The 22,557-nt window shown below is 43.9% G+C and overlaps 1 protein-coding gene across 1 annotated transcript; it reads left to right on the forward strand.

The window, feature by feature from the left end:
• Nucleotides 1-6,217: 6,217 nt before the first annotated feature.
• Nucleotides 6,218-8,286, forward strand: LOC144590997 (zinc-binding protein A33-like). Its single transcript, XM_078395344.1, has 3 exons — nucleotides 6,218-6,400; nucleotides 6,492-6,587; nucleotides 8,101-8,286. Exons 1-3 carry the CDS (start codon nucleotides 6,218-6,220, stop codon nucleotides 8,284-8,286), a joined length of 465 nt encoding a protein of 154 aa, XP_078251470.1.
• Nucleotides 8,287-22,557: the final 14,271 nt, after the last annotated feature.

Here is a 22,557-nt window from a genome sequence, read left to right on the forward strand (position 1 = left end):
TCCAGCTGGGATCGACCTTGAAGAATCCGGTGGCAGGGCCTGGACTTGCCATCTCGGAGGCTTCGGCCGTGGGCCCTGCAGACCGCAACATCTGGAGTTCGCAGGTCCCTGGCTGGCGACCGGCTTTCGGGAGCTCCAGCCGTAGCAGCTTCGACCGCCCCGAAGCGCGAGGTTTGACCGACCCGCTCGCAGGGCCCTCATCGCCCTGCGTGGCTTGGTCGCGGCACTTCCCATCACCCGGTGGGGGCTTAGGACCTTCATCGGCCTGCTCGGCTCGGCCCTGGGACTTTCCATCGCCCGGTGGGGGTTCAAAAGTCGAGAGCCTCGGTCGCCTCGTGGCACCACGGGAGAAGAATGAGGAGGAGATAAGACTTTTCTTTGCCTTCCATCGCAGTGAGGGTGTGCCTGGAGCAATTACTGTGATGGCTGTTTGTGTTAAAATTGTAATTGTGTGTCTTGTGTTCTTTATTGTCCACTGCCGGACTCACGTGAGAGGACGCTGGCGCTATTTGTTCGACGCTGCTCCGTCAGGACAAATCTTTTGTTTGTTTGTTTGTTTTTATGTCCTGACTGTTTTGTAAAGCGTCTTTGAGCAATTGGAAAAGCGCTATAAAAAATAAATGTTTATTATTATTATTATTATTATTATTATTATTCCCAAATTTTTTATCTGCAAGTTGAATCGGTGAGAATGATCAGCCATGATCACATGGAATGGTGGTGCTCGAAGGGCCGAATTGCCTACTCCTGCACCTATTGTCTATTGTCTATTGTCTAATGGAAGCAAACTCATTGCTTGCATTCATTTCAAGAGGACTTGTACACAGAAACACGGATTTAATTTTGAGGCTATACAAGGCGACGGGAAGGCCGCATTTGGAATATTGTGAGCAATTCTGGGCACCATATCAGAGGGGAGGTGTGCTGGCTCTGGAGAGGGTCCAGAGGAGGTTTACAAGAATGTTCCCAGCAATAAGTTAACCTCTGGCGAGCGTTTGGTCGACTCCCGGATTGCACTCGGAATTTAGAAGTATGAGGGTGGACCTCATTGAAACATACAGATATGTGAATGGTTTAGATCCAGTGGATGTGGAAAGTATGTTTCCACTTGTGGGACCGTCTCGGACAAGAGACCATTTCATCAGAATTAATCTACTTTCTCTTTTGAAGATGATCAGAAATTTATTTAGTCAGAAGGTGATCAATTTGTGGAATTATTTGCCACAACAGGCTGTGTAGGTCACGTGAGTGGATATTTAAAGGCGTAGGCAGAAAGATTCTTGATTAATACGGGTACCGGCGTCGGGAGCGTGGCTCAGGGGCTGTGGGGCAGAAACCCGGTGGACAACAGGTCGGCGTTGAACGGCTCCCATTTAATCCCCAAATTCCGCGTCGTAAAAAACCCCGGTGAGCGCGGAAATAAAACCAGGGGGGATGTAAATGTGGGAAGAGAGAAATAAAGAGCAAGTGAAATCAGAGCTGTCGATCCGTTCATTTCAACGCGTTAACCGCGTCCGTCATCGGAACAGAAACACTTTTGTGAAAATATAAAGATTGAAACAATCTCCCTTCCCGCGGGCTCCGCGGGTTCAGCAGCAGCCGCGGGCGGCGGGTCCTAAACTCGCCCTGAGTCACAACGCGGCACCAGCGGGGTTGGTGTGGACTTCAACAGCAGCGTAAAGGCGAGTATGGGGGGGGGGGGGGGGGTGGGGGGCAAGTGGAGACAGGAGGGGGGAATGACATCGGAAATTCCCTCCAGTGAGAGAAGGCAAAGTGAATATTGGAAATGGTAGATACAAGAAATCTGTTGAAATATAACGGGGGTGCGGGGAAAAAATCAACAAAGCGCTGGAGGAACTCAGCGGGCCAGGCAGTCTGTGGATGGAAATGGACAGACCACGCTTCAGGGTCGGGACCCTTGTTTGGTATGAAGGAGGATTTCCAAGAGCTACAGTCTGTTATATCAGAGTGAATGAATTGGTGTTGATGTCGTTCGGAAGAGGGCGGGAAAGGTCTGACTCGGGAGGTGTAAATAGGAGAGCGGAATGAAATCGGAAATTACTGGAAGGCAGAAGAATAAAGCTGAATGTTGGGAGTGGGAGATACAATGGGTCTCTCGGTGTTGATGGCCATGTAGAACTAGAACAGGCTCTTCGGCCCACATAGAACGTGGAACAGTACAATGCCAAGCTAATCTCTGTTTCCTCTAGTTGCTCCGCTTTTCTCCCACATCCCAAAGACGTGCGGGTTTGTAGGTTAGTTGGCCCCTGTGAAGTAGCCCCTGGTGTATAGAGAGTGGAGAGAAAGTGGGATAACATAGAACTGGTGTGAACGGGTGATCGATGGTGGTCGTGGATTCAGTCCCTCCCCCACCCTGGTCGTTGTACTAGTTTCACTGTCGTCCTGGTGAGTTTCATTGCCTGCAACTCGTTTTCACCGAGCTCACAGCCAACAATGGCCTGCTTCTTTTATCATCATTATTTGTTCACGTATCTATCTTTCATTTGTTGACAATCTTTGTACCACTGTCGATATATCTCGTTTCACTTTCCCAATCAGAAGAAGGGTCTCGACCCGAAACGTCTCCGAATCCTGTTCACCAGAGATGCTGCCTGACCCGCTGACCTACTCCAGCTTTTTGTGTCTATCTTCGGGGGGCCGAAAGGCCTGTTTCCGTGCTGTATCTCTGCACCAAACCGTGTTCTGTTAATCGGGAACAGGACTGTTTGCACATCTTGGTTCTGCCACTAGATGGGAGCAACGCCACGCGGTGCGACCACAGACCAGCTGTAACTTTGAGAATTCACTTTGACAATTGCAGAAACAGCGGGGATCTGGTTTAATAAGTGACTTTTGTCACCTGTTACCACACCCGAAGCCCAAACCAAATGCATGGCTTAAAACGTTGAGGCTTTAAAATGAGCAATAGAAGCAAAAATTGCCCCAAATACTCAGCAGGTCAGGCAGCAACAGCAAGGTGAAACAGACCTTACATTTCAAATCAAATACTGATGACCAATGGTGTTCAACCTGAGTCATTAATTCCGTTTCTTTCTCTACAAACGCTGACCAACCTTCTGAGTATTTCTTGCATCTTACAGTACGTCTTCATTTGGGATTTTCAGCATCTGTGTTTTTATTTTAGTTTTTCCAGTTCAATGGTCGATTGGAATGTGAGTCTGCCCATAAACTGCCAAGAGAAAAAACAGAAAGCCTTGGCGGCAGTATGGGGTATTTGGAAAGAGAAGGCTTAATATTTCTGAGGTACTGTGGAGCAGCGGGAAGAGCCGCTGCCTCAAGGCCAGGGACCCGGGTTCGATCCTGACCTCAGCTGCTGACTGTTCTAAGTTTGCACGTTCTCCTTGTGGCCTCGTGGATTTCCTCCGGGTGTTCTGGTTTCCTCCCACAATTAAAGGACATGCCGGTTTGTACGTTTATTGGCCTTCTGTAAAAGCCCCAAGTGTGTGGGGAGTAGATGGGGAAATGGGACAACAGAGAATAAGTGTGAATTGATGACAGACACAAAAAGCTGCAGGAATTCAACGGGTCTGACAGCATCTCTCTAGAAAAGGAGTGAATTGGTGATCGATGGGCCTGTTTCCATGCTGTGTGTCTAAAGTAAAGTAAGGTCCACTGTAAACTTCTCTCTCGTCAGAAAAATAACCTTCAACTACCACGCAACAGAGAAAACAAGGCACAGATCAGTGCAGCACAAGAACAGACCCTTCAACACCTAATGACCAGCTGATGGAAAGACCGTTCAGAAGCCCGGTAACAGAGGGGAGGAGGCTGCTCCTGAGACTGGCAGTGCGCCTTTCCAAGGTTCTGTAACTTCTGCGCAACAAGAGCAGGGAGAAAAGGGAATGGCCGGGGTGGGACGTATTTGATTATGTTGTCTGCTTCTCCGAGACAGAAATAAGTGCAGATGGAGTCTGGTCAGGGCCTCATCCACAATTCTCTGAAATTTCTCGCGCTCTTTTCCCAAACCAAGCTGTGACGCAAACAGACAGTGCGCATTTTATGGTGAATCTTGGAGGTTTGCCAGAGTAATAGAATGAAAGAGTGAGACAGCAGCCAACACGTTCCATCTACACTAGTCCCAGCTTTTGGTCCATATCCCTCCAAACCTGGCACATCCATGTACCTGTCTAACTGCTCCTTAAATGATGGGATAGTCCCTGCCTCAACCACATCCTCTGGCAGTTTGTTCCACAAATCCACCACTCATTGTGCCAAAAAGTTACCGCTCAGGTTCTTATTAAATCTTTTCCCCTTCACCTTAAACCTAAGTCGTCTGGTCCTCGAATCGCCTACTCTGGGCAAGAGACCCTGTTCACCCAATCTATTCCTCTCATGGCCTTATACAGCTCTATAAGGTTACCCTTCATCCTCCTGCACTCGAAGGAATAGAGTCCCAACCTACTCAATCTCTGTCTATAGCTCAGACTGTCTTGTCCTGACCACATGTTTGGCGACATGCCGAATTGCCTCAGTCCACTGATGAAGTACAGGTGTCGGTGTGGCGTCTTGGCTGTGTCTGCAGTGTGGTTGGTCCGCCACAGATCGTTGATGATATTTACGCCAAGGAGCCTGATGCCCTTCGCCATTTCCACTTCAGCGTGTTTGATGCTGACATGGGCTTGTCCTCCACTGCGCGTGTTGGTGGAGTGCCTGCCCCAATCAGGCTTCCATTGCTTCAGACGCTGATGGGAAGTCAACAAACCTGAGCGTTGTGCAATTCTAAACATCCCCATCTGTGATGAACGGCGGTTTATCGACAATGCAACGTCCTGTTATTGCAATAATGAGTGCGCATAATCAGAGGGAAAGAGGTTTTACGAGGATGTTGCCAGGACTCAAGGGCCCGAGCTATCAGGAGAGGTTGAGCAGGTTGGAACTCTCTACCTTGGTGCGCAGGAGGATGAGGGATGACCTTAGAGAGGACTAAAAAACCACCAGAGGAACAGATCGGGAAGATGTACAGTCTCTTGCCAAGAGTAGAGGAATCGAGAACCAGAGGACATAAGTTGAAGGTGAGGGTGGAAAGATTTAATAGGAACCTGAGGGGTAACACAATATGGGTGGTGGGTATATGGAACGAGCTGCTGCAGGAGGTAGTTGGGCAGAGACTATCACAACGTTTACGAAGTAGTTGTACAGATACATGGATAGGGCAGGTTTGGAGGGATATGGGCCAAACGCGGGCACTGCAGGTCGGTCCAAGAACCTAATGGTTGTGGGGGAGGAGCTGGGAATGGGAGCTATAATGAACCTGTCGGTTTAGTTGATGGCCACAAAGAACTAGATCAGTCCCTTCAGCCCAGATCAGACTATGCAATGCCACCACTCCAGCAGCACGTTCCAGGCACCCACCACCCTGTGTGATAAAACATGACCTTTGAAATTTGCCCCCACTGTGCAAAAATCTATGTGGTCTCGTCAGAGCCGAGAGGGAAGGGGGGGCGGCGCGGGGGCGCCTGGTGCCTCGTCCGGCGGGACCTGGTTCGCCGTTGCGGGGAAATATAGACAGTTCCATAAACATCCCGCAACTTTGTCGGCCCCAGAAACGTGGCGACTCTCTCTGTACTGCCTGGGGGAGGTCTGTATTTTACCGGATTGCAAGCAAAAGCAAAGCATTTCACTGTCCCTTGGTTCATGTGACAATAGAGTATAATTGGCTCATTGAGTTGAATTCAAGTTTGCACATGAGACTGTTAAATGAAATAACAGTGTTGGCCGTGGATATAATATCATTGTGCAGCCTAATATAATGAACAATTCACGATGGGAAACACTGATGTATTTAGTTTAAGGGGATGAAATTTACAGGCAGCTTGTATCAAATAGCATCCACTTACTGGTCAGGGCTGTGATTGACGGGGCTGAGCTCCGCCTCCCCTCAGCCGTGCCCCGATACTGCAAGGATGCAGCAGCTGCGCCAAAGGGATCGCGTTTTGAACCAGGAAGTGGCGGAGTTACAATGGCTGCGAAAGACCAGGTCGAGAGTTGGGCCGAGGAGATAGTTTGTCCCATCTGCCTGGAATTCTTCACCGATCCGGTTATACTGGACTGTGGGCACAACTTCTGCCGCTCCTGTATCACACAGAGTTGGGACAGGGAGGGGAGAAACTCCTGCCCGGAATGTAGAGAGGAGTTTACAGACCGCACCCTCAGGGTGAATCGGGCCTTGGCGAGACTGGCTGAGAAAGCTCGAACAATGAGTCTGAATCGGGAAATAATTCCAGAGAAGGAAAGTAAACCTCACTGCGAGGAACATCAGGAAGAACTGAAGCTGTTTTGTGAAACTGATAAGAAGCTGATCTGTGTGATTTGTGCAGCTGGGCGGGAACACAAGTCTCACAGCTTCATGCCGGTTAAAGAAGCTGTTGAAAACCACAAGGTAAAAGCAAACCGATTTTAAACGCATCATTGTTTAATTCCATTTTTACTGTTCAACCATTTAATTTTCTGATTCCCAAACACAATTCCAGGATCAGGTGAAATCTTCCATCCAGTCTCTCACAAAATATAAATCAGGGATCCAGCAAATGGAGCAGCAACAGAAAGAGAAGATTTCTGGAGTTCTGGTGAGGCTTTTAAGTTTCGATTTCCTGATCTTGTGCAGGTTTGATCCCTGTGATGTGTGTAATAACAGGGCAGCGCAGTGACACACGTATTGCTGCTGTCTCCCAGTTCTGGGGACCGGGTTCGATCCTGGCCTCGGGCGCTGCAGAGACAATAGGTGCAGGAGTAGGCCATTCGGCCCTTCAAGCCAGCACCGCCATTTAGTATGATCATGGCTGATCATCCAAATTCAGTACCCCGTTTCTGCTTTTCCCCCATATTCCTTGATTCCGTGAGCCCAAATAGCTACATCTAACGCTTGAAAACATCCAGGGTATTGGCCTCCACTGCTTTCCGAGGAAGAGAATTCCATAGATCCACAACTCTTTGGGTGAAATAATTGTCCTCACCTCATTGTAAATTTCACCTGTGTGGGACGAATAAAGGAATATATTATTATTATTATTATTATATCAGTCCTAAACAGAAAATAGAAAAATAGGTGCAAGAGTAGGCCATTTGGCCCTTCGAGCCAACACCACCATTCAATATGATCATGACCTACCCCTTATTCTTTAACTATAACCCCTGGTTGTGGACTCCCCCAACATCAGGAACATTTTTCCCCACATCTAGCCTCTCCAATCCCTTAAGAATTTTACATGTTTCTATAAGATCCCCTCTCATCCTTCGAAATTCCAGTGAATACAAGCCCAGTCGACCAATTCTTTCATTATGTGTCAGTCCTGCCATCCCAGTAATTAACCTGATGAACCTACACTGCACTCCATCAATAGCAAGAATGTCCTTCCTTAATTTAGGAAACCAAAACTGCACACAATATTCCAGGTGTGGTCTCAACAGGACCCTGCACACCTGCAGTAGGACCTCCTTGCTCCAAAACCCAAATCCTCTCACAATGAAGGCCAACATGCCATTAGGTTTCTTCACTGCCTGCTCTACCTGCATGCTTACTTTCACTGCCTGCTGTACCTGCATCCTAACTTTAAGTGACTGATGAACAAGGACACCCAATCTAATAATCTGCCTTCTTGTTCTTGCCACAAAAGTGCATAACGTCACATTTATCCATATTTTACTGCATCTGCCCACTCACCCAACCTATCCAACTCACCCTGCAGCCTCACAACATCCTCCTCGCAGCTCACACTGCCGCCCAGCTTTGTGGCATCTGCAAACTTGGAGATATTACATTTAATTCCCTCGTCTAAATCGTTAATATATATTGTAAATAACTGCGGTCCCAGCAATGAGCCTTGCGGCACCCCACTAGAGGGTGGTGGATGGATAAATGGGAATTAATGGACACGTGAGAAGGAATAGGCAGCTGGGAATTGCATTAGGGGTAGAGGATTGATGGGTTGTAAGATTACCCTCACGATATTTTAGAAGCATTTAGAAAAACTATTGAATTGCCAAAGCAAATAAAAATGCACAGGTCAAATGTCACCAGTAAAGACGTGAGGAACCATAATCAGTGACATGAAATATTGATCTTCACCTTTCATTTCACAGGAACAGTCACACAACCTTCAGTCCAAGATCACATCCCAGTTTGCTGAACTGCACCAGGTTCTCACTAAGAAAGAGCAGCGGGTACTGGCAGATATCCGGGAGGAAAAGAAGAGGATTCTGAAAAGAATGAAGAAAAATCTTGGGGAGATCGAAGAGAATTTAAAATCTATTCAGGAGGAACTCTAACATATCCTACACCCACTGTTTACACTGTATTATTTCCAATTCCTCCAGGCGTTAATTGTACAAGGCTTTGGCAATGCATCAGGTTGTGGAAGAGATCTGCGAAATCCTGTGCACACCCAGGTGAGAATGTGTGCATAGTGAAGCCTGGCAACATCCTGACACCATGTGTAATCCCACACACTGCTGGCAACATCCTGACACCATGTGTAATCCCACACACTGCTGGCAACATCCTGACACCATGTGTAATCCCACACACTGCTGGCAACATCCTGACACCATGTGTAATCCCACACACTGCTGGCAACATCCTGACACCATGTGTAATCCCACACACTGCTGGCAACATCCTGACACCATGTGTAATCCCACACACTGCTGGCAACATCCTGGCACCATGTGTAATCCCACACACTGCTGGCAACATCCTGACACCATGTGTAACCATAAACACTCCTAGATGGGTCCTGACACTATAATAATAATAATAATAATGTATTTTATTTATATAGCGCTTTTCATACACTCAAAGACGCTTTACAGAGATTTAGAGAACATAGGGAAATGAATAAATAGATAAATAAGTAAATAAATAAATGAACAGAGAAAGGAGACAGAAGGTGAGGTGACCTTCAGCGGTTGAAGGCAGTGCTGAACATGTGAGACTTCAGCGATGTTTTGAATGTGGTGAGTGTGGGGGAGTCTCTGACGGTTTGGGGGTAGTGAGTTCCAGAGGGTGGGAGCAGCGATGGAGAAAGCCCTGGAACTGAGTTTGGTCCGGATGTGGGGGGGGGGGGGGGGGGGGATAGGAGATTGGCAGCGAGCGGCAGAGCGGCGGAGGGTGCAGGTGGGTGGGAGTGTGTGCCTGTGGAGGGCGGGCGGTCGGTCGGTCGGTCAGGTAGGATGGGGCCAGGTTATGGAGGGGCTTTGTAGGTCATGAGGAGGATTTTGTACTGGATTCTCTGGGGGATGGGGGGGAGCCAGTGGAGTTTGTCAAGGACGGGGGGGGGGGGGGGGGATATGGTCACGGATCGAGGTGTTTATGAGTAGACCGGCAACAGATGACGCCATTGACATGGGCGTGGCGGCCAATCAGCGGTGCTCTTTCTCTCCTAGCATCAATGACGTCATGCGCTGTGACGTGCTGACCAAGCAACGGCGTTCTTTCTCCCCTAGCACTAAATGACCTTCATAGAAATGGGTGCGGCGGCCAATCAGCGGTGCTCTTTCTCCCTAGCATCAGATGACGCAATGCGCTGTGACGTGGTGACCAATCAGCGGCGTTCTTTCTCCCCTAGCACTAAATGACGCTTTGGACATGGGCGCGGCAGCCAATCAGACATCCCTTTTATGTCCTGGCAACGGATGACGCCATAGGCATGGGCGCGGCGACCAATCAGCGGTCCCGTTCTACCCCGGCAACAGATGATGCCATAGACATGGGCGCGGTGGCCAATCAGAGGTCCCTTTACACCCCGGCAACAGGAGACGTCGGCCAATCGTCTGCCCCCCGGCAACAGATGACGATGCGCGCTATGGCGCGGTATCCAATCAAAGGCCTCTTTCCACCCCTGGCAACAGATGACGCCATAGCCTTGGGCGCGGCGGCCAATCAGAGGCGCTTTTTCTCCCCTGGCTGGGAGAGATATGCACACTGATTGACACGTCTATGCACACTGGTTGACACGTCTATGCACACTGATTGACACGCCTATGCACACTGGTTGACACGCCTGTGCACACTGATTGACACGCCAATGCACACAGATTGAAACACCTAACTTGTTTCCTGCATCTAACTTGTCTAATCCCTGGTGACAATAGATGCAGTAGGAGGCCATTCAGCCCTTCGAGCCTGTACGCACCACCATTGAATGCGATCATGGCCGATCATTCTCAATCAGTACCCCGTTCCTGCCTTCTCCCCATACCCCCTCACTCCGCTATCCTTAAGAGCTCTATCCAGCTCTATCTTGAAAGCATCCAACGAACTGGCCTCCACTGCCCTCTGAGGCAGAGAATTCCACACCTTCACCACTCTCTGACTGAAAAAGTTCTTCCTCATCTCCGTTCTAAATGGCCGACCCCTTATTCTTAAACTGTGTGGCCCCTGGTTCTGGACTTCCCCCAACATTGGGAACATGTTTCCTGCCTCTAATGTGTCCAATCCCCTAATTATCTTAAATATCTTATGAAACCACACCTGGAGTATTGTGTGCAATTTTGGTCTCCTAATTTGAGTTTAAGAGCAAGGAGGTCCTTCTGCAGTTGTACAATACAATACAATACAATATATCTTTATTGTCATTGTACAGGAGTAAAACAAGATTGCGAATATGCCTCCCATACGATGCAATAAATTAATTAGCTAGTCAGTCGGTTGTGGTCAGAATGGGGGCTTTGGAGCGTAGCCTTCAGATCCCAGTATCTACTGATTTGGAAGCCACTCCAGACAATGAGGCAAGTTTATACCAGTTGTCCCTCTGTTCTGTGGATGGATGGATGGATGTTAGCACTGTCCCGTCTCTGCCTTACTCTCTCTCCCTCCCTCTCTCTCTCTCTCTCTCTCTCTGACTCTATATTTATTCCAGCTGCTACATATTCCAAAATGCAGATTGTATTAGTTCAATTTCTGAATCCTACATAAATAAATATTTATTTAAGTTGCTGTATATTCCAAGATGCAGAATGTATTTGTTCAAGTTATGAATCCTACATTAATAAATATTTTGGATAAAACACACAACTCTTGTTTATTCTTTATCCCATAATCAATAAAAGAGGCGAGTGCACTCTCTCTCTCTCTCTCTCTGACTCTCTATATTTATTCCAGTTGCCACATATTCCAAAATGCAGATTGTATCAGTTCAACTTAGGAATCCTAAGCAAACCCCGCCATTTCAGTAAGCAAATACCGCCGCTCTCACTGCCCACGCCATTTTAGTAAGCAAACCCCGCCGCTGTGCGCTCTTTCCCAGCCATTTTAGTAAGCAAATACCGCCGCAGTTCGCTCCCTCCACGCCATTTTAGTAAGCAAACCCCGCCGCTATACGCTCTCCCCCCGCCATTTCAGTAATCAAACCCCGCCGCTGTGCGCTCTGCCCCCGCCATTTTAGTAAGCCATCCCGCCCTTTTAGTAAGCAAACCCCGCCGCTGTGCGCTTTGTCCCAGCCATTTCAGTAAGCAATCCCCGCCGCTATCACTGCCTCCGCCATTTTAGTAAGCAAACCCCGCCGCTGTGCGCTCAGTCCCAGTCATTCAGTAAGCTACACCGCCATTTTAGTAAGCAAATACCGCCGCTGTGCGCTCTCCCCCGCCATTTTAGTAAGCAAACCCCGCCGCTGTGCGCTCAGTCCCAGCCATTCAGTAAGCTACCCCGCCATTTTAGTAAGCAAATACCGCCGCTGTGCGCTCTCCTCCCGCCATTTTAGTAAGCAATCCGCGCCGCTGTGCGCTCTGCCCCCGCCATTTTAGTAAGCTACCCCGCCATTTTAGTAAGCAAATACCGCCGCTGTGCGCTCTCCCCCCGCCATTTTAGTAAGCAAACCCCGCCGCTGTGCGCTCTGTTCCAGCCATTCAGTAAGCTACCCCGCCATTTTAGTAAGCAAATGCCGCCGTTGTGCGCCCTCCCCCCGCCATTTTAGTAAGCAATCCGCGCCGCTGTGCGCTCTGCCCCCGCCATTTTAGTAAGCAACCCCGCCATTTCAGTAAGGAAACCCCGCCATTTTACTAAGCAAACCCGCCATTTCAGTAAGAACCCCCGCCATTTTAGTAAGCAAACCACGCCAGCTGTGCGCTCTGCCCCAGCCATTTCAGTAAGCTACCCCGCCATTTTAGTAAGCAAATCCCACCGTGCATTAAGAGGGAGTTAGATGTGGCCCTTGTGGCTAAAGGGATCAGGGGGTATTGGAGAGAAGGCAGGTACGGGATACTGAGCTGGATGATCAGCCATGATCGTATTGAATGGCGGTGCGTACAGGCTCGAAGGGACGAATGGCCTCCTCCTGCACCTATTGTCTATGTTTCTGTTTCTATAAATTAAAGCTCGTAGCTTTTTCAGTTTGTTTGTACGTGGGTGAATCTCTCTCTCTCTCTCTCCCTCCCTCTCTCTCTCTCTCTCCCTCCCTCCCTCCCTCCCTCCCTCCCTCTCCCTCCCTCCCTTTCTCAAACTCTCCAAACCTATCTCCACTTTATCCCAGAGCTCAGGGCTACACAATAGAAGCGATGATCACATTGGAGTAACCAGACATGAAGGCAGCTTCGGCCCCTTGTTTTACATTCACACCTCCAACCATGTACACAATAGATCAGTTTTGGTCTCCTAGTTTGAGTTTAGTAGCAAAGAGGTCCTTCTGCAACTGTACAGGGCCCTGGTGAGACCGCACCTGGAGTACTGCGTGCAGTTTTGGTCTCCAAATTTGAGGAAGGACGTCCCTGCTATTGAGGGCGTGCAGCGTAGGTTCACCAGGTTAATCACCGGAATGGCGGGACTGTCGTACGTCGAAAGACTGGAGCGACTGCAGACTGCAAATTTGCAGATGATACAAAGCTGGGTGGCAGAGTGAACTGTGAGGAAGATGCTATGAGGTTGCAGGGTGACTTGGACAGGTTGTGTGAGTGGGCAGATACATGGCAGGTGCAGTTTAATATGGATAAGTGTGAGGTTATCCACTTTAGTGGTAAGAATAGGAAGGCAGAGTATTATCTAAATGGTGTCAAGTTAAGAAAAGGGGACGTACAACGAGATCTGGGTGTCCTAGTGCTTCAGTCACTGAAAGGAAGCATGCAGGTACAGCAGGCAGTGAAGAAAGCCAATGGCATGTTGGCCTTCATAACAAGAGGAGTTGAGTATAGGAGCAAAGAGGTCCTTCTGCAGTTGTACAGGGCCCTAGTGAGACCGCACCTGGAGTACTGTGTGCAGTTTTGGTCTCCAAATTTGAGGAAGGATATTCCTGCTATTGAGGGCGTGCAGTGTAGGTTTACTAGGTTAATTCCCGGAATGGTGGGACTGTCATATGTTGAAAGACTGGAGCGATTAGGCTTGTATAGACTGGAATTTAGAAGGATGAGAGGGGATCTTATCGAAACATATAAGATTATTAAGGGGTTGGACACGTTAGAGGCAGGAAACATGTTCCCAATGTTGGGGGAGTCCAGAACCATGGGCCACAGTTTAAGAATAATTGTGTAGGCCATTTAGAATGGAGATGAGGAGAAACTTTTGAGAGAGTTGTGAATCTGGGATTCTCTGCCTCAGAAGGCCATTTTGTTGAGAGAAACAGCAAGCACATGTGGCGTCCATTTTGTTGACAGAAACAGCGAGCACATGTGGCGGCCATTTTGTTGACAGAAACAGCGAGCACATGTGGCGGACATTTTGTTGACAGAAACAGCGAAATTAGAAATGCGTGCACTCAAACAGGAAATTTGAAATGCGTGCACTAAAGGTGCAGCGGTTATAATGGGTGACTTCAATCTACATATAGATTGGGTGAACCAAACTGGCAGGGGTGCTGAGGAAGAGGATTTCTTGGAATGTTTGCGAGATGGTTTTCTAAACCAACATGTCGAGGAGCCAATGAGAGAACAGGCCATTCTAGACTGGGTATTGACTAACGAGGAAGGGTTAGTTAGCAGTGTTGTTGTGCGATGCCCCTTGGGCAAGAGTGACCATAATATGGTGGAGTTCTTCATTATGATGGAGAGTGACAAAGTCAATTCAGAAACAAGTGTTCTGAACTTAAAGAAAGGTAACTTTGAGGGTATGAGACGTGAATTGTCCAAGGCAGACTGGCAATTTATACTTAAAGGGTTGACGGTGGACATGCAATGGAAGGCATTTAAAGGTCGCATGGATGAACTACAACAATTGTTCATCCCAGTTTAGCAAAAGAACAAACCAGGAAAGGTGGTGCATCCGTGGCTAACAAGGGACATCAAAGATAGTATTAAAACAAAAGATGAAGCATATAAATTAGCCAGAAAAAGTATCATACCAGAGGACTGGGAGAAATTCAGAGTCCAGCAGAGGATGACAAAGGGATTAGTTAGGAAAGGGAAAATAGATTATGAGAGAAAACTGGCAGGGAACATAAAAACTGACTGCAAAAGCTTTTATAGATATGTGAAGAGAAAAAGATTAGCTAAGACAAATGTAGGTCCCTTGCAGTCGGAAACAGGTGAATTGGTCATAGGGAACAAGGAGACGGCAGACCAATTGAACAACTACTTTGGTTCTGTCTTCACTAAGGAAGACGTAAACCGTCTGCCGGAAATAGCAGGGGACCGGGGGTCAAATGAGATGGAGGAACTGAGGGTAATCCAGGTTAGTCGGGAAGTGGTGTTAGGTAAATTAAACGGATTAAAGGCCGATAAATCCCCAGGGCCAGATAGGCTGCATCCCAGAGTGCTTAAGGAAGTAGCCTCACAAATAGTGGATGCATTAGTGATAATTTTTCTAAACTCTTTAGATTCTGGAGTAGTTCCTGAGGACTGGAGGGTAGCTAATGTAACCCCACTTTTTATATAAAGGGAGGGAGAGAGAAAACGGGGAATTATAGACCAGTCAGCCTAACATCGGTAGTGGGGAAAATGCTAGAGTCAGTTATTAAAGATGTGATAGCATCACATTTGGAAAGTGGTGATATCGTCGGACAAAGTCAGCATGGATTTACCAAAGGCAAATCATGCCCGACGAATCTTATAGAATTTTTCGAGGATGTAACTAGTAGAGTGGATAAGGGAGAACCAGTCGATGTGTTATATCTGGACTTCCAGAAGGCCTTCGACAAGGTCCCACATAGGAGATCGGGGTACAAACTTAAAGCACACGGTATCGAGGGTTCAGTGTTGAGGTGGATAGAGAATTGGTTGGCGGACAGGAAGCAAAGAGTAGGAATAAACGGGTCCTTTTCGGAATGGCAGGCAGTGACTAGTGGGGTCCCAGCAAGGCTCAGTGCTGGGACCCCAGCTATTTACAATATATATATTAATGATTTGGACTGAGGGAATTGAATGCAACATCTCTAAGTTTGCGGATGACACGAAGCTGGGTGGCAGTGTTAGCTGCGAGGGGGATGCTAGGAGTCTGCAGAGTGACTTGGATAGATTAGGCGAGTGGGCAAATGCATGGCAGATGCAATATAATGTGGATAAATGTGAGGTTATCCACTTTGGCGGCAAGAACAGGAAAGCAGAGTATTACCTGAATGGTGGCCGATTGGGAGAAGGGGAGATGCAACGTGACCCGGGTGTCATGGTGCACCAGTCATTGAAAGCAAGCGTGCGGGTGCAGCAGTCAGTGAAGAAAGAGAATGGTATGTTGGCATTCATAGCAAGAGGATTTGAGTTTAGGAGCAGGGAGGATCTGCTGCAGTTGTACAGGGCCTTGGTGAGACCGCACCCGGAGTATTGTGTGCAGTTTTGGTCTCCTAACCTGAGGATAGACATTCTAGCCTTAGAGGGAGTACAGAGAAGGTTCACTAGATCGATCCCTGGGATGGCAGGACTTTCATATGAAGAAAGACTGGATAGACCGGGCTTATACTCGCTGGAATTTAGAAGACCGAGGGGGATCTTATCGAAACGTACAAGATTATTAAGGGGTCGGACACGTACGAGGCAGGAGACATGTTCCCGATGTTGGGGGAGTCCAGAACAAGGGGCCACAGTTTAAGAATAAGGGGTCGGCCATTTACAATGGAGATGAGGAGAAACTTTTTCAGTCAGAGAGAGTTGTGAATCTGGGATTCTCTGCCTCAGACGGCCATTCTGTTGCCAGAAACAGCGAGCACACGTGGCGGCCATTTTGTTTCCAGAAACAGCGAGCACATGTGGCGGCCATTTTTTTGACAGAAAGAGCGAGCACATGTGGCGGCCATTTCGTTGCCGGAAACAGCGAGCACATGTGGTGGCCATTTTGTTGCCAGAAACAGAGAGCACATGTGGCGGCCATTTTGTTGCCAGGAACAGCGAGCACATGTGGCGGCCATTTAGTTGCCAGATACAGCGAGCACATGTGGACCTGAAAAAACCCACAACTTCCCCAAGGATCAGCAATCCCACCAATTATCAATTAGCTGCCCGCCCGACGGGCGACATTGAGAACTGAAATAAAGTTGAGATCGCTTTGGAGAGTTTGAGAGAGGGAGGGAGAGGGAGGGAGGGAGAGAGAGGGAGGGAGGGAGGGAGGGAGAGGAGGGAGAGAGAGAGAGGAGGGGGAGACAGAGGAGGGTAGAGAGTGGAGGGGGAGAGAGAGGAGGGGGAGATAGGAGGGGGAAGGAGGGAGGAGTGGGAGAGAAAGGAGGGGGAGAGAGAGAGAGTCACACAGGCACAAACAAACTCAAAAACCCACGAGCTTTAATTTATAAAATATCTTTTAATAGCAAGAGGTGGAGAGAGAGACAGGGAAGGGGAGAGAGAGAGAGGGAAGGGGAGAGAGGAGGGAGAGAGAGAGAGAGTCATTCACAAACAAACTCAAAAAGCCACGAGCTTTCATTTATAAAATATCTTTTATAAGAGAGTGGAGGGAGAGAGAGAGGAAGGAGAGAGAGAGAGAGAGGGGGGAGAGAGAGGGGGGAGAGAGAGAGGGGGAGAGAGAGAGGGGGGAGAGAGAGGGGGGAGAGAGAGGGGGGAGAGAGAGGGGGGAGAGAGAGGGGGGAGAGAGAGGGGGGAGAGAGAGGGGGGGGAGAGAGGAGTCAAGTCAAGTCAATTTTATTTGTATAGCACATTTAAAAACAACCCACATTGGGCAAAGTAGGTTTTATCTTTTATAATTTAGAGGAGGGGGAGAGAATTATAGAGAGAGAGAGAGAGAGAGAGAGTGAATAGATTTGGAAAGAGAGAAATAATAGAGAATTATAGAGAATTAGAGGGAGATAGAGAATTAGAGAGAGAGTAGGATTTCTAACTTTAACTAATACAATCTGCATTTTGGAATGTGCAGCAACTTAAATAAAGATTTATTTATGTAGGATTCCTAACTTTAACTAATACAATCTGCATTTTGGAATATGTGGGAACTTAAATAAATACTTATTTATGTAGGATTCATAACTTAGAACTAATCCAATCTGCATTTTGGAATATGCAGCAACTTAAATAAAGAATTATTTATGTAGGATTCATAACTTTAACTAATACAATCTGCATTTTATAATATGTGGGAACTTAAATAAATACTTATTTAGGTAGGATTCATAACTTAGAACTAATCCAATCTGCATTTTGGAATATGCAGCAACTTAAATAAAGATTTATTTATGTAGGATTCCTAACTTTAACTAATACAATCTGCATTTTGCAATATGTGGGAACTTAAATAAAGATTTATTTATGTAGGATTCCTAACTTTAACTAATACAATTTAGCATTTTATAATATGTGGGAACTTAAATAAATACTTATTTATGTAGGATTCATAACTTAGAACTAATCCAGTCTGCATTTTGGAATATGCAGCAACTTAAATAAAGATTTATTTATGTAGGATTCATAACTTTAACTGATACAATCTGCATTTTATAATATGTGGGAACTTAAATAAAAACTTATTTATGTACGATTCATAACTTAGAACTAATCCAATCTGCATTTTGGAATATGCCGCAACTTAAATAAAGATTTATTTATGTAGGATTCATAACTTTAACTAATACAATCTGCATTTTGGAATGTGCAGCAACTTAAATAAAGATTTATTTATGTAGGATTCCCAACTTTAACTAATACAATTTGCATTTTGGAATATGTGGGAACTTAAATAAAGATTTATTAAGTAGGATTCCTAACTTTAACTAATACAATCTGCATTTTGCAATAAGTGGGAACTTAAATAAAGATTTATTAATGTAGGATTCATAACTTTATCTAAGAGAATCTGCATTTTGGTGGAATATGTTGCAACTTAAACACCTGCCAGTCTGGGCTCAGGGTGATCTGCTCCAGGAGTTCCCCATGTTCCTTCAAATTGATACTTTGCAGAATGATTTTGCAAACTGACTCTGAGTGCTTTATCAAAAATATTTTATCCAAAACGTTTATTTATGTGGGATTCCTAACTTTAACTAATAAAATCTGCATTTTGGAATATGCAGCAACTTAAATAAAAATAAGGAGTCAGAGATTTGTCAGTATTGCTCAGCCCTTGTCTGCTTTCGGTTTGTGTTTGAATGGTGCCTGCCAGTCTGGGCGGCTCAGGGTGATCTGCAGATGGACAATGGTCCAGAAGTTACTTCAAATTGATACCTTGCAGAATGATTTTGCAAACTGACTCTTGAGTGCATCGATCCTATTGGGTTTTGCAGCACAGTGCATTGAGCTGTCCTTTGTATTATTGGTTCAGGGAGATGCCTGTTATGTCTGTCTGGTCCCTCAGGTTGGAGGGGGCAGATAAAAGAGATGGTGATCACAAGCTTGGTGCTAGATCCTCGTGGAGTGTGTCTGTGTTCACTAGACTGGGAAAGGTGCAGCTATCACAGCTACAAGAACAGGTAAGAGAGAGACTCCAGATAAGGGATTCTGTGTAAATTTTGGAAATGAATATCTGCATTGAATGTGTAACCTGTGGAAATGTCGGATGGAGTTGTTGAAAAGAAAATGTTTTAAATTATTCATTATTTGAAAAAGTATTTTTGATATTAAAAAAAAACTTGCACGTTTTATTGCTGATGGGATAAAGAATAAACAAGTCTTATGCTTTATCGAAAATATTTAATCACAAATACTTATTGATGTAGTATTCATACTTTAACTAATACAATCTGCATTTTGGAATATGTGGGAACTTAAATAAATACTTATTGATGTAGGATTGATAACTTTAACTAATACAATCTGCATTTTGGAATATGTGGGAACTTAAATAAATACTTATTGATGTAGGATTGATAACTTTAATACAATCTGCATTTTGGAATGTCGGATGGAGTTGTTGAAAAGAAAATGTTTTTTAAACTATTTATTATTTGAAAAAAGTATTTTTGATATTAAAACAAAACGTGCCCGTTTTATTGCTGATGGGATGGGATAAAGAATAAACAAGTCTTGTGCTTTATCAAAAATATTTATTGATGGAGGATTCCTAACTTTAACTTATACAATCTGCATTTTGGAATATGTGGGAACTTAAATAAATATTTATTTATGTAGGATTCATAACTTTAACTAATATAATCTGCATTTTGGAATATGTGGGAACTTAAATAAATACTTATTTATGTAGGATTGCTAACTTTATCTAATACAATCTGCATTTTTGGAATACTTAAACAACTTAAATAAATATTTATTTATGTAGGATTGCTAACTTTAAACTAATACAATCTGCATTTTGGAATAAGTGGGAACTTAAATAAAGATTTATTTATGTAGGATTCCTAACTTTAACTAATACAATCTGCATTTTGGAATATGTGGGAACTTAAATAAAGATTTATTTGTGTAGGATTCATAACTTTATCTAAGAGAATCTGCATTTTGGTGGAATATGTTGCAACTTAAACACCTGCCAGTCTGGGCTCAGGGTGATCTGCTCCAGGAGTTCCCCATGTTCCTTCAAATTGATACTTTGCAGAATGTTTTTGCAAACTGACTGAGTGCTTTATCAAAAATATTTTATCCAAAATGTTTATTTCTGTAGGAATTCCTAACTTTAACTAATACAATCTGCATTTTGGAATATGCAGCAACTTAAATAAAAATAGTGAGAGAGATTTGTCAGTATTGCTCAGCCCTTGTCCTGCTTTCGGTTTGGGTTTGAATGGTGCCTGCCAGTCTGGGCGGCTCAGGGTGATCTGCAGATGGACAATGTTCCAGGAGTTACTTCAAATTGATACTTTGCAGAATGATTTTGCAAACCTGACTCTTGAGTGCATCGATCCTATTGGGGTTTGCAACATTGTGCATTGAGCTGTCCTTTGTATTATTGGTTCAGGGAGATGCCTGTTATGTCTGTTTGGTCCTCAGGTTGGAGGGGGCAGATAAAAGAGATGGTGATCACAAGCTTGGTGCTGGACCCCCCATGGGGAACTACTGGGAGTGTCTACTAGACTGGGGGGTTAAGCTGAGAAAGGTGCAGCTATCACAGCTACAAGAACAGGTAAGAGAGAGAGAGAGAGAGAGAGAGAGAGAGAGACTCCAAATAAGGGATTCTGTGTAAATTTGGAAATGAATATCTGCATTGAATGTGTAACCTGTGAAATATCGGATGGAGTTGTTGAAAAGAAAATGTTTAAAATATTTATTACTTGAAAAAAGTATGTTTTGATATGTTTTTTAAACTTGCCTGTCTGTTTTATTGCTGATGGGATAAAGAATAAACAAGTCTTGTGTTTTATCAACAATATTTATTGATGTAGGATTCATAACTTGAACTAATACAATCTACATTTTGGAATATGTGGGAACTTAAATAAATATTTATTTATGTAGGATCAATAACTTTAACTAATATAATCTGCATTTTGGAATATGTGGGAACTTTATTTAAGTAGGATTCATAACTTTATCTAATACAATCTGCATTTTGGAATATGCAGCAACTTAAATCAATATTTATTTATGTAGGAATCAATAACTTTGACTAGTACAATCTGCATTTTGGAATATGTGGTCAACTTAAATAAAGATTTATTTATGTAGGATTCCTAACTTTAACTAATATAATCTGCATTTTGGAATATGGGAACTTAAATAAAGATTTATTTATGTAGGATCAATAACTTTAACTAATATAATCTGCATTTTGGAATATGTGGAACTTAAATAAATATTTATTTATGTAGGATCAATAACTTTAACTAATATCTGCATTTTGGAATATGTTGGAACTTAAATAAATATTTATTTATGTAGGATTCCTAAATTTAATACAATCTAAATTTTGAATATGTGGGAACTTAAATAAAGATTTATTTATGTAGGCTCAATAACTTTAACTAATATAATCTGCATTTTGGAATATGTGGGAACTTAAAATAAATACTTATTTATGTGGGATTGATAACTTTATCTAATACAATGCATTTTGGAATATGTGGGAACTTAAATAAATATTTATTTATGTAGGATCAATAACTTTAACTAATATAATCTGCATTTTGGAATATGTGGGAACTTAAATAATATTTATTTATGTAGGATCAATAACTTTAACTAATATAATCTGCATTTTGGAATATGTGGGAACTTAAATAAATATTTATTTATGTAGGATCAATAACTTTAACTAATTTCTGCATTTTGGAATATGTGGAACTTAAATAAATATTTTATTTATGTAGGATTCCTAACTTTAACTAATACAATCTAAATTTTGGAATATGTGGGAACTTAAATAAATATTTATTTATGTAGGATCAATAACTTTAACTAATATAATCTGCATTTTGGAATATGTGGGAACTTAAATAAATATTTATTTATGTAGGATTCCCTAACTTTAACTAATACAATCTAAATTTTGGAATATGTGGGAACTTAAATAAATATTTATTTATGTAGGATCAATAACTTTAACTAATATAATCTGCATTTTGGAATATGTGGGAACTTAAATAAATATTTATTTATGTAGGATTCCTAACTTTAACTAATACAATCTAAATTTTGGAATATGTGGGAACTTAAATAAATATTTATTTATGTAGGATCAATAACTTTAACTAATATAATCTGCATTTTGGAATATGTGGGAACTTAAATAAATACTTATTTATGTGGGATTGATAACTTATCTAATACAATGCATTTTGGAATATGTGGGAACTTAAATAAATATTTATTTATGTGGGATTGATAACTTTATCTAATACAATCTGCATTTTGGAATATGTGGGAACTTAAATAAATATTTATTTATGTGGGATTGATAACTTTATCTAATACAATCTGCATTTTGGAATATGTGGTAACTTAAATAAATATTTATTTATGTGGGATTGATAACTTTATCTAATACAATCTGCATTTTGGAATATGTGGGAACTTAAATAAATATTTATTTATGTAGGATTCCTAACTTTAACTAATACAATCTGCATTTTGGAATATGTGGGAACTTTATTTAAGTAGGATTCATAACTTTATCTAATACAATCTGCATTTTTGAATATGCAGCAACTTAAATACATATTTATTGATGTAGGATCAATAACTTTAACTAATACAATCTGCATTTTGTAATATGCAGCAACTTAATAAATATAGGGAGTGAGAGATTTGTCAGTATGAGTCTGATGAGTCTATAAGCTGGTCTCTAATGAGCCTTCCGTC

This window comes from Rhinoraja longicauda, unplaced genomic scaffold (genome assembly GCF_053455715.1).
Source record: "Rhinoraja longicauda isolate Sanriku21f unplaced genomic scaffold, sRhiLon1.1 Scf000456, whole genome shotgun sequence".
Taxonomy (NCBI): domain Eukaryota; kingdom Metazoa; phylum Chordata; class Chondrichthyes; order Rajiformes; family Arhynchobatidae; genus Rhinoraja; species Rhinoraja longicauda.

Bases quoted from the DNA above. Each gene is read 5' to 3' on its own strand.
- LOC144590997 (XM_078395344.1), top strand. From the start codon at position 6,218: ATGAGTCTGAATCGGGAAATAATTCCAGAGAAGGAAAGTAAACCTCAC. The intron at 6,401-6,491 runs GTAAAAGCAAAC...ACACAATTCCAG, and splicing joins AAGCTGTTGAAAACCACAAG to GATCAGGTGAAATCTTCCAT. The intron at 6,588-8,100 runs GTGAGGCTTTTA...TTCATTTCACAG, and splicing joins AGAAGATTTCTGGAGTTCTG to GAACAGTCACACAACCTTCA.